Raw genomic sequence first — 17500 nt, forward strand, 5'->3', positions numbered from 1 at the left:
TATATTTTAAGAACAGTAAACAGATAGTTGTATAAACAGCAGACGAGCAACTCTGACAAAATTGTCTAACCCTAACCCTTACCCTTCACCATTTGCCTTACTTCTCTGATGTTCAATCAAAAGAGGAACGGGTTTAATGTCGACTTACAGAAAACCAAGGTAGCCGAAAATTCCATAGCAATGTAAATTGATGAAGTTAAACCTTTTTGGTGTGTCGAAGCTAACACTATACAGTATGGAAGGTAACAAACAACCTACGTTATTTGCACCCACAAAGCGCTGGATACTGCCATTCTGTATTGGGCTGTGTTGGACTGTATCTCTTGGTTCGGGTTTCTTTCACAGTGCTACACTTGATTTCGCGATTATAACGCTAAGTGGAGAAAATTTTTGTGTAACAAAAGATGGAGGCAACTAGACTCAGAGACATGACTGTGTAGATAAACTACATCATCAAAGGAGCTTGATGTTGTAGTAATAACGATTACGATTACAGTCACATTATCTTCATAACAGCCAGTCACATAGCCTGAAAAAGTCGTTAAGACTGTGGGCTGTCCTCCTTCCTTTTTTGCTCATCCCCTTTTATCACTTATCCTTTTGAAGCAAATAGAGTAATGGGCGTGAGATGCGGTAGCGCACTTTTTCATTACCTGATAAGATTAAATTAAGATTAAATTGCATTTCCTGATAAGTGATAAGATTAAACACACTGCTTCATTGAGGAGTCATGAAGTGTGTTTATTTAATACGAGTGATTACTGCTATCTCTTGCTGAGATACCTACAACAGGATGAAACGAGGGACGTAGCTAGGTGGGCAGGGTGGGTGGGGGTTTTCCCAGAAACGGCGATTGATCCGGGGTTCCTAGGGTGATCTTCCCTTCCCATTGTGAAGTCAATAAAATACAAACCTGTCAGTCAGACGGGAAAGGAAAATGAGGGAATCCGGGAGTGTGACACTGCTACACCCCGGGAAATTTTCTCCTAACAAAAATCTCCAATTATTCTTGTGCCATGACGTATAATTATGGTCACCGTGATTTGGTGGCGAATTGAATAGTACGTTCAGTTGAATAATAAAAGGTTATAACATATTTTACTTTTTTATCTGGATGAATGAACATGTAATTTAAAGTCAAAGTTTCGAAATAATACAATACTGATATTGGCAACTGAAATGACGTTTTACCTGGTCACCTGATAAGCCACCCATTCAGCGTCGCATTCAGTTCCCCGGCCCTGCCAACTTACCTTAACTTTGTACTCACTCTCCCACGCAGCTGCCCAAATGGTACTGGGCGATACAAGTTGAAACTTATGTACCCAATATAGATAGAGTTCGTGACGTTATTGTCTTGAATGATAAAATGCTGAATGTTCCATTTCCTAATCACTTTAAATACAGCTTAACCTTTTAGGACGGGCAGTAGACATTTTAGCCCAGATTCCAATTTTATACCTCCTCGGCGCGCCTGCTTGCTTGTGGTTCAAAGTTATAATTTTCAATTATGATAAGCCTCGTGTCCTTACGCCTCGGTCCCCTCTCATTTAAGGACAACTTCCCCGGGCTGTTTCACATTAGCTTCATAAAGCAATGACCTTTAAATGACCTTTTAGACAGACAGTGTTTTATTCAGGGTCTTATAACACAATTAGCAGATCAACTTCATTCATACGTATTGCACGCACGCAAATAAATATGCATTTATATGCTAGGGTTCCATTTGTTTAATTACAAATCCATTATCATACATTTACACTCAAACCTAGAAACAAAGGAAAATACAGTTGAACATAGGATAAAATTGAACCGCAAAACAAACATGAATCTACTACTGTACGATTTATTCAGAATGACCGCGGAAAATTTGAGACGAATATCGGGAATCAATGAAAATGCACTCCCAAATATGCTCGGTCATATCGCGCAGTCCGGGAATTCTCCCCGAGACAATTGGACTGTTCAAGGACAAAAAGCACATTAGTCATATCGTGTTACGTTTCACCAAGAACAAAGAGAACATTGTTTGTAACAGAACAGTTTTCTCGGAAAAAAATCAAAGAGTTATCCAATCAGCACATTCATTTTCACTTCACGCTAAATAAACAGGAAATTCTAAAATTTCATTGCGAAGCGTCTAGAAGCTATCGTTGTCACTTCTCGCTAAACTTTGCATCATTAAAGGATCGGACTTTGGGTAACCTTGTGAGTATCTCCACTTTTTGCAATACTTTTATGAAATCTTTACGTTCATGCAAACAAGAATGTTGTTGTCGTTCTGTGTACTTAAACGTGCATAAAACCAAACTAATAATCGATTAAACGTGTTGCTATGTTATCGCAGGAGGAACTTAAAATCAAGTTTCAGTATGGGAAGAAAAAAGAGATCATTGTTGATCAGAAACGACACTACAGATACCGATCTGAAGCTCAATCTCTATGACTCAAGTGATGTAGTTTGCTGGATGCCGTACACATCAAAGGTAATCAAACAAAATGATCTGCTCCTTTGCACAAGCAAATGGGGGTGCAAGCTCGAGCTGGTTGCATGGTTTTTAACCGACAAAAAACAATCTACGAAAATCATTTTAAAACCACAGCAGTGGATTGGAGATAGATATGTAAGGATCACGGAATCTCTTGATGTAATCGAGGATGACCTTTCTAATCATCCGGAGGAAAAGAAAAAGGGCCTCCAAAAAAACAACAGAGACAAAGAGCTCGAGAACACTGATGGGGGACGTAATTTTTACAGCATTCTGAGGCTTGACATGGACAAGGTGCGAGCCTTGACGAAGGACGAACAGGATAAAGCGATCTTCAGGGCTTTCCTCCTGGAGATACAAATATGGCATCCTGACCATAATGAAGAAGGCGATATGCAAATTGTCAAAGAGTTGATCATGGCCTATGATGTTTTACGAGACCGAGAAAAACGTGCGCGATACAACAACTTGGTCGACTTTGACAAGGGGTGGCTGTCGGGGAAACGGTTCAAGGCTGTGTTTTGGCCGGAATGCGAAACACCTGCTCAACGTCTGGCGTGGATTAAGAGGATGGGTCTGCTTGCTTTATCGGCTGGTCTTACTATCGCAGGCATTGTGTCGGTCGTTCTTACCGCTGGCTTGTCGTCTCCTCTCCTGATTGGTGCTATTGCAGGAGGGGTAAACTCGCTGCGCGAGACTGTTAGCAAGGAGGCAGTCTTGGATGGGTGCGATGTTAAAAAATGGCTCATGTCTACACAGATTGGATATCTTCTTGCGTTTCTGCCCGGTGGAGCCGCTATAGCAACAGCTGCCTTGGAGACTGCGGCCGTCTCAGTTGCTGAGCTGATGGGAATAAGATTAGCCATTGCCGCTGGTTGTGCAATTGTATCATCTCTTGGTAACGATGCAAAAAGACGATTCATCGATGGTGAGAAAATCACAATAAAGCAGGCACTCGGTCATGCAGCATGTCAGTGCGCAGCAGCTGTCGCGGCAACGCTTGCAGGCGGAGCCGTTGCTAAAGCCATGCGTCACCATTATCAAACTCCTACAGCAGCTTCTAATTTTGAGCCAGCGGTTAAAGAAACTCATAATAAGGTCTCGACAGCCGCGGCTGGCAAAATTGGTTCTTCACTACCCATCAATGTTGAGGCTACAGTGGGCGACGTTAGTTCTGCAATACCCGCCAATGTTGGCGCCAGTGTGGGTGAAATTGGTTCTCCAATACCCATCAATGTTGAGGCCGCAGTGGGCGGAATTGGTGAGCAGGGACCGTCACTTCCCGATCAAGCAAAGCACTTAGTAAAGCACATTCCAGAAGCATTAACCAAGGGAGTCACAAGAGGTGCAATTGAGAAAGCTGGTGAGATTGCTGAAAAGCAATTAGAATTTCCAGAAACAATTACACCCTTAAACCTCCCGGGTGTCGTTGTGATTGAGAAGGCTGTTGAGCTATTAGAGAATTTGGAGGATCTAAGCTCTGAAGAGGAAAATCCAGCTGGCTCAGAATCAAGCCATGAAGTTGTTGACATTGATGACAACCGAGAACAAGAAAATAGGCCCAAAGTTGGAGTCATGAAGTACGTATCTGATGGTTGGTGGTACTCAGGGTTCTCCGAAATGGTTGTGAGCTTCCTACTGAACGGCAAGACATTTAAAAAGAAAGTAACAGGAAAGAGAAAGCAGGTTAAAATCCCTGGCCGTGCGACGCAAATCGAAGTGTCCTTCAAAATATGGCGGCCTCCTTGGGGTGACATTTTAAAATATGATCGTTTCAAAAGATGCTGGTGTGAGCCTAAAGAGCCACACGTGTTTCGCTACCCAACTCCAGTACATCGCACGTTTACCACTGAAGGTACTTTGTGGTGGGAGGCAGTGATGAAGGTGACAGACGAACATCACAACGAAACAGAAGACATGTGAACAATTCCATCTAGGGCTTTCTCTTTTGTCTACGGCATGGCATGGCACGGCACGACCGAACGACAAAATATATATAACAAGCTTCACAAAACTTTATTTAGCTATCGTTATCATCTTCTATGATATTTGAAGTGAGGATTACATTAAAAATCTTGATCAACTTTATATCAATACCATGAATGACGAATAAATAGCGGGAAAATGCTAAGTAAAGGAGGCTGAGGAGGCTGAGGAGGCTTGACAAAAAAGACCTTTTTATCTCCGTTAAGCACCGTCTGACCGACCCAAATTTTTGGCATTTTCCCAAAAAAAGGTAACGACATAGTTAAACCATTTTCCACTTTAAATAATTCTTTTAATCTGAAAAATGAGCATAGAGAAAAACAGTAACAGCATAGAAAAAACACTTCTTAATTGTACATAACCAACTTTTCCACCAAAATTGATTTTGGCTTCATGTCTTGTTGTTTCCAGGCTTCACAGCACTGATGTTGGGGTACCAGGCCTCCGATTCCAAGACTTCTTGTGATTTTTTTTTAGGTTTTTTTTTTTTCAATCTGACTTACCGACCGACCCATACATACATTTATTGAAGCTCCATAGGGGCTTTTCAGCCACGGTGTAGAAAATAGTCATGAATAAATTACCTACAATAGTATAAAAATCGACATGGACATAAAAATAGCCGAATATAACAAATAAAGCTAAGAAATTATATACAATTGGGGGAAATAGTTTCATTAAATTCTTTTTAAAATTATTTAAAGTGCCTATGAAACAAAAAATAATTAAGGCTTATTTGAAAGATCTTTTGAAGACAGGAAATATGGTGTTCTCATTTTTAAAATATCTCATATCATTGGAGAGATATTAAGGTTTTTCTGTTAAAATTGATGACGTCATCAGTGGTTCCAAGGGTAACACAAATCACAAAATCTAAAATATACTTGGAAATATTACCGCAGTTCTCTTCAAACTTCGCACTAATAATGTTTATCAGTCAGCACATAAAATGATACAAATTGTACAGTTGCCATGGCAACCATTTTGCTTCCAGATCAAGGTTGTGGGGAACTGGGGTTACTGCATTTTGTCCTAACCAAACATCATTCACACTCAATGAGTTGATTCAGAGAACTACAGCAACATGGGCTCTATGATTGTTTTGAGCAGCACTGTCTGTCTTGCTTAATTTGAGAGGAAATTGAGAAACTTCATTTATAACCAAGAGGAACTGGAGCCAAAAGTGTTGCCATGGTTATATCATACTCTGCACCATCTTGCACCTTAAGGGTTATTACTCGTACCAAGTTTGAATCATATCGCTGTTACACTTTGAGAGAAACTCTTGATTTTGTGATCCATCTTCCAGCAGAACCACTGATGACGTCATCAATTTGCTAATTTGCATAACTCAAAAACTCAAATATCTCTGAAACGAAAAAAGATGCTTCAAAACTGTAAAGGCCATTATTCATTATTTTGAAAACTCTTTCAAATAGGCATAAATTCTTTTTTACTTCATAGGCACTTTAACGAGGTAGGATCTCTAACGGATTTTGGAAGCTCGTTCCATGCTTTGGCTCCACGAAAGCTGAAAGATCGTTTCCCTGTGGCAAGGCGACATTTGATCAAGTCCAAGTCGTTTCGGTTCCTTGTGGCTCGGCTATGGATCTGAGAGCGCTTCTTGGACCTCTGCGATAGATACGCAGGAGCGCCTTCGTTAAGGCATTTATACATCATGACACAGTCATTAAACTTGAGTTTATGGTTGATGTCCAGCCATCCTAATGATTTAATCCCTCGGAGATGTAATCGTATTTCTTCAAGCCAAGGACGATTCTTGTTGCAAAGTTTTGAAGACATTGCAACTTTTTAATGTTTTTCTTTGAAGTATCACAGGACGAAATGACATGTTTCCGTATTTCTGAAACGTGGTGGAAACATGCAACTCCATGTTTCCGTTATGTTTACGTCTTGTGGAAACGTGAAAATTCAAGTCTACGTGATTCCGTCACGTTTCCGGAATGGAAATGCCAAATCACGTTTCCGTCATTTTTTTAATTTTTGGACTGTTCAAGGTTAAAAAGCACATTAGTCATATCGTGTTACGTTTCACCAAGAACAAAGAGAACATTGTTTGTAACAGAACAATTTTCTCGGAAAAAATCAAAGAGTTATCCAATCAGCACTTACATTTTCACTTTACGCTAAATAAACAGGAAATTCTAAAATTTCATTGCAAAGCGTCCAGAAGCTATCGTTGTCACTTCTCGCTAAACTTTGCATCATTAAAGGATCGGACTTTGGGTAACCTTGTGAGTATCTCCACTTTTTGCAATACTTTTATGAAATCTTTACGTTCATGCAAAAAAGAATGTTGTTGTCGTTCTGTGTACTTAAACGTGCATAAAACCAAACTAATAATCGATTAAACGTGTTGCTATGTTATCGCAGGAGGAACTTAAAATCAAGTTTCAGTATGGGAAGAAAAAAGAGATCATTGTTGATCAGAAACGACACTAAAGATGCCGATCTGAAGCTCAATCTCTATGACTCAGGTGATGTAGTTTGCTGGATGCCGTACACATCAAAGGTAATCAAACAAAATGATCTGCTCCTTTGCACAAGCAAATGGGGGTGCAAGCTCGAGCTGGTTGCATGGTTTTTAACCGACAAAAAACAATCTACGAAAATCATTTTAAAACCACAGCAGTGGATTGGAGATAGACATGTAAGGATTACGGAATCTCTTGATGTAATCGAGGATGACCTTTCTAATCATCCGGAGGAAAAGAAAAAGGGCCTCCAAAAAAACAACAGAGACAAAGAGCTCGAGAACACTGATGGGGGACGTAATTTTTACAGCATTCTGAGGCTTGACATGGACAAGGTGCGAGCCTTGACGAAGGACGAACAGGATAAAGCAATTTTCAGGGCTTTCCTCCTGGAGATACAAATATGGCATTCTGACCACAACAAAGAAGGCGATATGCAAATTGTCAAAGAGTTGATCATGGCCTATGATGTTTTACAAGACCGAGAAAAACGTGCACGATACAACAACTTGGTCGACTTTGACAAGGGGTAGCTGTCGGGGAAACAGTTCAAGGCTGTGTTTTGGCCGGAATGTGAAACACCTGCTCAACGTCTGGCGTGGATTAAGAGGATGGGTCTGCTTGCTTTATCGGCTGGTCTTACTATCGCAGGCATTGTGTCGGTCGTTCTTACCGCTGGCTTGTCGTCTCCTCTCCTGATTGGTGCTATTGCAGGAGGGGTAAACTCGCTGCGCGAGACTGTTAGCAAGGAGGCAGTCTTGGATGGGTGCGATGTTAAAAAATGGCTCATTTCGACACAGATTGGATATCTTCTTGCCTTTCTGCCCAGTGGAGCCGCTATAGAAACAGCTGCCTTGGAGACTGCGGCCGTCTCAGCTGCTGAGCTGATGGGAATAAGATTGGCTATTGCCGCTGGTTGTGCAAGTGTATCATCTCTTGGTAACGATGCAAAAAGACGATTCATCGATGCTGAGGAAATCACAATAAAGCAGGCACTCGGTCATGCAGCATGTCAGTGCGCAGCAGCTGTCGCGGCAACGCTTGCAGGCGGAGCGGTTGCTAAAGCCATGCGTCACCATTATCAAACTCCTGCAGCAGCTTCTAATTTTGAGCCAGCGGTTAAAGAAACTCATAATAAGGTCTCGACAGCCGCGGCTGGCAAAATTGGTTCTTCACTACCCACCAATGTTGAGGCTACAGTGGGCGAAGTTGGTTCTGCAATACCCGCCAATGTTGGCGCCAGGGTGGGTGAAATTGGTTCTCCAATACCTGTCAATGTTGAGGCCGCAGTGGACGAAATTGGTGAGCAGGGACCGTCACTTCCCGATCAAGCAAAGCACTTAGTAAAGCGCATTCCAGAACCATTAACCAAGGGAGTCACAAGAGGTGCAATTGAGAAAGCTGGTGAGATTGCTGAAAAGCAATTAGAATTTTCAGAAACAATTACACCCTTAAACCTCCCGGGTGTCGTTGTGATTGAGAAGGCTGTTGAGCTATTAGAGAATTTGGAGGATCTAAGCTCTGAAGTGGAAAATCCAGCTGGCTCAGAATCAAGCCATGAAGTTGTTGACATTGATGACAACCGAGAACAACAAAATAGGCCCAAAGATGGAGTCATAAGTACGTATCTGATGGTTGGTGGTACTCAGGGCTCTCCAAAATGGTTGTGAGCTTCCTACTGAAAGGCAAGACATTTACAAAGGAAGTAACAGGAAAGAGAAAGCAGGTTAAAATCCCTGGCCGTGCGACGCAAATCAAAGTGTTCTTCAAAATATGGCGGCCTCCTTGGGGTGACATTTTAAAATATGATCGTTTCAAAAGATGCTGGTGTGAGCCTAAAGAGCAACACGTGTTTCGCTACCCAACTCCAGTACATCGCACGTTTACCACTGAAGGTACTTTGTGGTGGGAGGCAGTGATGAAGGTGACAGACGAACGTCACAACGAAACAGAAGACGTGAACAATTCCATCTAGGGCTTTCTCTTTTGTCTACGGCATGGCATGGCACGACCGAATGACAAAATATATATAACGAGCTTCACAAAACTTTATTTAGCTATCGTTATCATCTTCTATGATATTTGAAGTGAGGATTACATTAAAAATCTTGATCAACTTTATATCAATACCATGAATGACGAATAAATAGCGGGAAAGTGCTAAGTAAAGGAGGCTGAGGAGGCTGAGGAGGCTTGACAAAAAAGACCTTTTTATCTCCGTTAAGCACCGTCTGACCGACCCAAATTTTTGGCATTTTCCAAAAAAAAGGTAACGACATAGTTAAACCATTTTCCACTTTAAATAATTCTTTTAATCTGAAAAATGAGCATAGAGAAAAACAGTAACAGCATAGAAAAAACACTTCTTAATTGTACATAACCAACTTTTCCACCAAAATTGATTTTGGCTTCATGTCTTGTTGTTTCCAGGCTTCACAGCACTGATGTTGGGGTACCAGGCCTCCGATTCCAAGACTTCTTGTGATTTTTTTTTAGGTTTTTTTTTTTTCAATCTGACTTACCGACCGACCCATACATACATTTATTGAAGCTCTATAGGGGCTTTTCAGCCACGGTGTAGAAAATAGTCATGAATAAATTACCTACAATAGTATAAAAATCGACATGGACATAAAAATAGCCGAATATAACAAATAAAGCTAAGAAATTATATACAATTGGGGGAAATAGTTTCATTAAATTCTTTTTAAAATTATTTAACGAGGTAGGATCTCTAACGGATTTTGGAAGCTCGTTCCATGCTTTGGCTCCACGAAAGCTGAAAGATCGTTTCCCTGTGGCAAGGCGACATTTGATCAAGTCCAAGTCGTTTCGGTTCCTTGTGGCTCGGCTATGGATCTGAGAGCGCTTCTTGGACCTCTGCGATAGATACGCAGGAGCGCCTTCGTTAAGGCATTTATACATCATGACACAGTCATTAAACTTGAGTTTATGGTTGATGTCCAGCCATCCTAATGATTTAATCCCTCGGAGATGTAATCGTATTTCTTCAAGCCAAGGACGATTCTTGTTGCAAAGTTTTGAAGACATTGCAACTTTTTAATGTTTTTCATTGAAGTATATTACTCAACACTGAAGAGCAATAAAGTAGTTTATTAAAGACAAAAGAGTGAATTAGCAGTAGGATAGTTTTCTTATCAAGCAGGTATTTTACGCGATTAATCATAATTAACTTATAGATACAGCTGGAAGAAATCTTGTTGATGTGGTCATTGTAATTCAAGCTATGGTCGATATAGACTCCGAGGTCCTTTTCCGTGGTGACAGGTTCAATGTTCTTACCCATAAGAGTTACGGATAGAGTCGATAGAGTCTTTGTGAGTTGAGGTACTCCGGGTTGAGTAATATTGAGTTTCTGCAGCACCATTTGGTAATTTCCCCGAAGTCGTCATTTAGCATAGAAACTGCATCAGTAGTTTGGTTTGGTGGCAGAGCAAGATGCAGCTTAGTATCATCAACGTATCCCATCGATTGACAGTGATTAAGAATAGACATAAGCTCGTTGACGTATAAGGTGACTTGCACTGGACCCAAGATGGATCCCTGGGGGACGCCTGATTAAGTATGAATACATACATGGTGGAATCAACAATAGGACATAGGTCCCCTACGAGGTTAACCACCATTTTACCCTCCCAACCATGATTTACCACAGTAGACAGACCACAACACCGGGAACATACATGCCCTACTCTTTGCGACAAGTGTGCGTGTTCTTAGACGTCCCACAGGATTATGAACATTGAAGGGTTGTGAGACGGGACCCCTGGCTTATCGTCCTTATCATTTGCAGATGTAATTACAAAGGCAGCACTTTCTCCTCAGTTATTTAAAGACCCTGAGTGTTGATCCGGCCGGAGTTGAACTCACTACCTCCAGCGTGACAGCCCGGTGCTCAACCAACTGAGCCACCAGTGCGGGGTGGTAACTACTAAACCAGGCAAGCGCAGATGAAGATATTCCAATTTTATGGAGCTTTGCTAGAAGTATATCATGTCGTATGCTATCAAACGCCTTAGTCGTGTCAAGCAGTACCACAACTGTGCGCTTCTCATCCATATTTTCAGGATTTCATCGGTGAACTGAAGTAGCGCAGACTCGGTAGAGTGGGATTTTCTGTTGCCACTTTGGAGGGGATGTATGATGGAATGACTTGTAGGAATTGCACAAGCTGTAAATGTGCAGCTCTCTCATAGACCTTCGATATTATTGATAGGAGTGAGATAAGACGAGAATTTGATGCACCCTCTTTATCTTTGATGCGCGGTACTACTTCTGCAATTTCCACGATTCTGCAAAAATACCGGAACGAAAAGAACAGTTGATTAAATTTGTAAGTCGTGGCAGTGTAACAGGAAGGCTAGCTTTTAGGTTCCGGGCAGTCACTTTGTCAGCTCCAGGAGCCTTGTTCGACAGGAGAGCCTTAACTAACTTCAGGGTCTTTGGCTCTGTAACAGGTCTAAAGTAGAACTCCTGATGACTGCTACATTTGCTCATGTCTTCATTGCTCTGGCTGTTATTGCCAAGGGCAGTAAAGCCTAGTTTTTCGGTCAAGGTCTGCGCCATTTCAGCACTAGTTTTACCCACAGAGGTATAGAATTCATTGTACTTGTTTGCTTGGGGCATAGGGTCTTCAAATGTGGCGATTCGGGCATTCTTTTTGCGTATGCAGCGGTTGATGACTTTCCAGATTGAATTGGTGTTGCTTTTACTGTTTGTTAATTCAGAACGAACGTATTCCTGTTCAGAGATGCGAATCTCGCGCTTCACTTCTTGCCTAGAGTAGCGATAGGCATTCCAGTGAAGTTTATCCATTGTTTTAAATGCTTTTTTTCACCACAGATCACGAGTATTCATAAGGTGTTTAATCTCTGGAGTAATGTAAGGATTCGGTCTTGTCTTTACCTTTGTGAGCTTGACTGGTCTGACTGGTGCGTGAATATTTAGTTCGTCCGTAAATATACAGTTGTCAGCGTGCTCTTTATCATCAAAGTCATCGAAGAAGTTTATCAGATGTCGTCACCAATACTCTATTTTTCAAATGCATACAACCTCGTTCCCTGGGTTCTCTCTCTTCCTTCCAAGGAAGAGAGAGGACCCTGGGAACGAGGTTGAAATGCATATTGAGAAAATTACGATGAGGTGACTTCTTTACTTTGCTATACTGTGCCCATGTAAAGGTCAATTTGCGACTACAATTTGTCATCTGAGCACGCGACAAACTTGACAGTTACGTTATCTCAGTCGGTACAACAGTCGTGTAATGATAGATTTAGAAAAACATTTCAGGGTAATGACATGTCATCATTGTCAAAAGTAAAAGTACTTGATAATGGGACATTTCGCCGAAACGTCATGTTTTCATAGCACTACCGTTTACCCTCAAAGTGTAACGCAGCCAAATTCCATGAGTGTAGAAGTGAGTGAGGAGTTTAGTACATTGTCAGTGAGATGACTTCGCTTGAGTTAGGACAATATCCGAGCCATGCGAGTCATGGGTGCGAGCCATGACTGCGAGGCATGCGAGCCAACATGGCAAGCCATGTGAGTCAACATGCGAGTCACAGTTATTGAAAACTAATTGTTTTAAAATGGGTGCTTAGACTTGAATGCGAAATTCGTATGGCTCTCATGGCTCGCCGATTGTCCAGCCCCATAGAAAGAAAATGGCGACCGTAAATGTGATATTTACCGCTTGATATAAGGGATCACGATCTAACTTCACTGTTTGATGTTCTCTTAGAATAGACCTTTTCGGCTTGTACATTTTGTTTTCCCAATACAGATCATGTGATAATACTCAGGAGGCTAGGTCCTTTGTTTTGTTCATTAAAAAGAGTGCATGCAGGTATATTCATGCTTGCATGCCCTCATTTTAATGAACAAAACAAAAGACCAAACCTCCTGAGTATTATCACATGATCTGTATTGGGAAAACAAAATGTACAAGCCGAAAAGGTCTATTTGACTCTCTATGCAACTCGTCCGTTAAAGATATGTTCCCAGGGGCTCTTCTCGCCTTACTTGAGAACTTCACGCCAGTCCCGATTTTGCCCATGATTTTCTCGTCCTGTCCGACTGACAGCCCCTGGGTCTCTGAGGAAGTCAGCAATCTTGTGCTTTATTCAATCTGATTTGATTTTAATCTGTAGCTCAGTTACACAAAGTACCAGGCAGGGTACCTTTCCACTGTATTTGAGATTGGAGGAGTACTGGGTACCACCATGCTGGGCTTTGTTTTTAACAGGTAAAATTTGTTCAGTGGTCAATCATGTAACGTTTGATAGAAAGATTTATACGGCTGTTTCAAGAAAGGTTGTCCAAAAGAAGCATAAAAGCATATGCGACAATGCCAAAAGGCATTATGGTAAACTGTCAGTTTGAGTCAACGAAAACATGACTGCAATGCTATCAAAAACGTCACCTAGAAATACATGCTCATGTTTTGTTACTGAGGGCCATTCCATTTAAAATCCACATCCCCCTGTTGACGAGATTGTGCGAATTTCACCCTTCAAGAAGTAGGAGAACAAATTGCCGACACATTCCCCCCCCCCCCCCCACCCTTCAGAAAAAGTTGATATTTTATTTCCGCCCTCAGAAGAATGGGGATTTTTTCCAATACCCTTCAGAAATATTTGAAAGATGAGAGTGGCAACACATGGACCCCCTCAGAAATGCTCTTCAGACCCCCGCAGAAAATCTCGTCAAAGTAAATGGAATGGCCCTGACATTCAAATATGAGAGAGTTTCAAAATTCAGTCAAATGATCCAGGCCATGAATTAGTAACAAAGGGTTAGGATTGACAGAGAGAGCAAGATTCTGACGACTTTGACCTTACTTATTTTATGTCATGTTTCGCAGAGAAAGTTTGAGAAATGTACCAAAAATCGTGGCACACGTGCAGAGCCACCGTTTTTGCTAATGAACCCTTTTGGTTTGGACGTATTTTGGTAGTGTGATGGCGGGAGAGAGCTTCAAAATAAGTCTGTGCCTACTGCCACTTCATTAACGCTATATCCTAAGAACTCTTTCATCCAAATAGCTTGCCATCGTAACTGTTCACTGCACGGTCGCGGCATCTTCGATTCTGGGCGTTCACTACTTATTGAATACTGTGCCATACTACCTTTCGGCATTGTCGCGAACGCTCTTTCGCTTCTTTTGGATGACCTTTCTCGAAACAGCTGTATATCTGAATATTTGCAGAGTTTGGTGTAGAGTTAATTTAGTCTCAGTGAAAATAATCATCACAGTTATGAAGCAACTTGAGCAGTTGTATATTAACCAAAGAATCGTTTTTACTGCAGCTGGTATTTTTTACAGGTCACAGGTCATTGGTTTACCAATACAGAAAGTATCCTAAACATTCATAAAAGCTAACCTTCGGCCTAATTAGAGATTTTTGTCTCATGCGACAAGCTTATGACAGGCCTACGACATGACTTACGATTGGCGTGTACGTCAGAAAAATGTCGTAGCATTTTAAAACATGTTTTAAAACGCTGCGACAATCGCAGGTCGTGTCGTAGGCCTGTCGTAAGCTTGTCGCATGCGAGAAAAATCGTACAGTGTAAATCGGTCCTAAGGTTAGCTTTTAAGAATGTTTAGGATATGTATTGGTAAAACAATGACCTGTGACCTGTAAAAAATACCAGCTGTTCTTACTGTTGCCCAGCCACGTTCCCAGAGTCTCTCTTATAACCGGTTACAAGAGAGACTTTGGGAACGAGGTTGACTGTACCCCTTCAACATTTCTTTATTACACGGGTGCCCAAGGCAGACCACGTTGACAAGAATAATGGGCCATTTGCAACAAACTAGTCACATGACTGATAATTGGTGAACTTAAAGCTTGGGCTTTACTCATTGCCAGAATATGAATTTTAAGAGAAAAACCTGTTAAGGACGTTCGCGCCCAAAACGTTCCCACGTACAGATTGCTACGCAGAAAGGTAATGATCTACTTTTGCCAAAAAGGCAAAAAACAATGGGGGGGTCACCGTGCTCGTTTTTGAGATCATGAGGTACACTTTTAGAATCTTGCGTTATTTTAAGACGATCTTAGCTTACAACTGTAAGCAATAAAAAGGCTATATTAGTCAAAGTTAGATCAGGTAAACGTACTCAATTCAACATAACTAATGTAACTTTAACAAACTTTTGCAGCTGATGTCTTTTTCTGAGGCGAAATAGACCTTGAAAAACGACGCATATTAGTCTAAGAAAGAAAACTTCGGTCGCACAAGAGCATAAAAGTCGAAATATTTGTAACTTCTCAAGTACAGATTTTTTTTGTTTTTTTGTTAAAATGCACAAAATCAGGAAAGGAAGCGATCTACAGAAAGAAAAATGGGGGTCACCAAGCATTCAAGAGAGTAAAATCGCTGCAAAGTTCTCAAAGGGATTGTCTATTCGCACTGTCATGCCATTGCGTGACATTTCCGAGAGGACCTGGGTCTTCAGCTATCCCATAATGCCACACGCTTTCACGTTCCATTCTTGTGGAAAATGTTTGCACCCTTAGCATTTACCTTCGTGGTATGCGATGCATGACGTGTGCGTGACATGCACGAAAAAAGGCGCTGTAGCAATGGGAGATTTTATGACCATTTATACACTCAAAGATTCCATACATTTGTTTAGGAATGAGAAGCTTTTGACCAATGCAATTTTTCATAAAATTATTATGCGCCACAAACACAGCTCAGATTTGTATTTTTACCATGGGTCAAATAAACGAGAATTTTAAAGTGGTTTGAAAAATTAGAAAAAGTCGAGGCATTGAAGCGTTACTAGGTGGCAAAGCGTCCTTTTCCCATCACAAATCCTTATAAATTCTTTTAACTGTAACAAGACCAATTTAAATGATATTCATACGAAATTTGGAATGGTAGCATATTTTGAGCCGCTCTTTTTATTTCTGGAAAAATAATTTCTTGAATCTAGCAAAATCATAGTGTTTATGACAAAAAGTCATGGGATGAATTGTTGCAAAAGCCCTATTTAGTTGAGTTTTGATGTTATCCTACTCACATATGGTCCTGTTAGTTTAGATTACTGCTTGGATGTGTGACCACTTTATAGTTTTATTGGCCTTTTATTTTATCCCCTTGTCTTGCTGTGTTTTAATCCCATAGTTCACCAAATTGGTTTTTTTTTTTGTCGTTTCAAATGTTAACCTCAAATGTTGGCAACAACAAACAAGCAAACTTCCAGCCTCTCAAATTTAATATTAATATTATTTTATTTTCTAATAAGCCAGCTTTACAACCAAGCAATCTTTTTTTTTTTTCATTACTTGGAAGACTATGGTGAAAGATGAGTTAAGAGATAAATACAATAAGAATAAAAGTAAAACCTCCTGGCCAGTTCTCCAGTCCTCATACACCTGTTCTGGACCTATATCTAAACAGCACACTTCTGAGAGAGTATAATGATGTGATTAAAACACCCTACACGTACAAGTTGAAGCAAATAATTTTCTACCCAAATGATGGTCATTCCTACACCTAGAAACTGTTGTTTTAACCATTAAGCACTATTCCCAATGCCTCTAATATTCTGTATCTCCTTCATCGACTTCATCCCACTTCAGTAACGCCAATAATAATTATCATAAAAACAAGTTGCTTCCAGTGCAAGTATGTACTGTATGCAAGAGAACCTTAAGCATGTTTGTAATCAAGTTAATTGGCAACTACCGTATTCACCGAAGTGGAGGTGGCTAGTAGTGGATATTCACCGAGCCGCTAAGGTGAATAGCTGTAGTAGTATGTACTAAAACAGTGAGATAATATAGCACAACAAGATGATTTTAAATTATTTATTCCTGCAAAGATTACAACATTTTTGGGCGCAAATTCCGTGCAAATTGCTCAGATGTGAATAGCAAAGGATATCCGGAGTTTGAGTAGCCAATCAGCGTGCATGTTCAACTCTATCCACTGTTTTAGTATATACTAATAATGGATATCGCATAGTAAATAATTGACATATATTATTGTAAAAACAAGGACCACTGTGAAAGGTGTCTTAATATGACTGAAACATTTTTTTCAGTTCTCTGGAAATTTTTCAACACTGACATTGAAGTGTGATCTTCATCTATTCTAGATTTCTTCAAGGTAGAGCTATTTATGGTGTGACAATGGCACTATTTGGAAGTACTATCTTCATGGCTTTGTTTCAGTACACAGGCCAATGGGGAATTACAGTGAATGCTATATTCATGTTTCTAGCTGGGGCTTGTAACTGTGGGGTTGATCCTTATTTAACGGGTTCAATTCCTGCTGAGATTGGTGAGCGTGAAAATGCACAAGCTGCTACATCAGGACTAGTAAATGGTTAGCAGATTTTAATCATACATTGCTTCAGAGCAGAGTAGTTTTCTTTCATTGTAAACTACTATTTCATAACTTTGGGTTTTGGTATTTTTTCATGTATGTTTTGGTTGCACAGGTTTTGGAGGCTTAGGGCCAATAGTTGAGGGTCCTGTGGTGGGGTTG

At 40.7% G+C, this 17500-nt stretch overlaps 2 protein-coding genes across 3 annotated transcripts in view; both read left to right on the forward strand.

Annotated features, from left to right (window-relative positions):
* The window catches only part of LOC138011467 (uncharacterized), a 28867-nt gene that overhangs the window by 10131 nt on the left and 1236 nt on the right, over positions 1-17500 (forward strand). For both annotated transcript variants that reach the window (XM_068858474.1, XM_068858475.1), the window contains 3 exons: positions 13144-13238; positions 17109-17338; positions 17454-17500. The exon at positions 17454-17500 is cut by the window's right edge and continues 1236 nt beyond it. In XM_068858474.1, the coding sequence (XP_068714575.1) occupies positions 13144-13238; positions 17109-17338; positions 17454-17500 (372 nt within the window). The remainder of the gene's footprint in view (positions 1-13143; positions 13239-17108; positions 17339-17453) is intronic.
* LOC138011466 (uncharacterized) lies at positions 2087-4880 on the forward strand. The gene is made up of 2 exons (XM_068858473.1): positions 2087-2208; positions 2348-4880. Exon 2 carries the CDS (start codon positions 2373-2375, stop codon positions 4410-4412), a length of 2040 nt encoding a protein of 679 aa, XP_068714574.1. The 5' UTR covers positions 2087-2208; positions 2348-2372; the 3' UTR covers positions 4413-4880.

The sequence above is a fragment of the Montipora foliosa genome, chromosome 7, assembly GCF_036669935.1.
Source record: "Montipora foliosa isolate CH-2021 chromosome 7, ASM3666993v2, whole genome shotgun sequence".
Lineage (NCBI taxonomy): Eukaryota > Metazoa > Cnidaria > Anthozoa > Scleractinia > Acroporidae > Montipora > Montipora foliosa.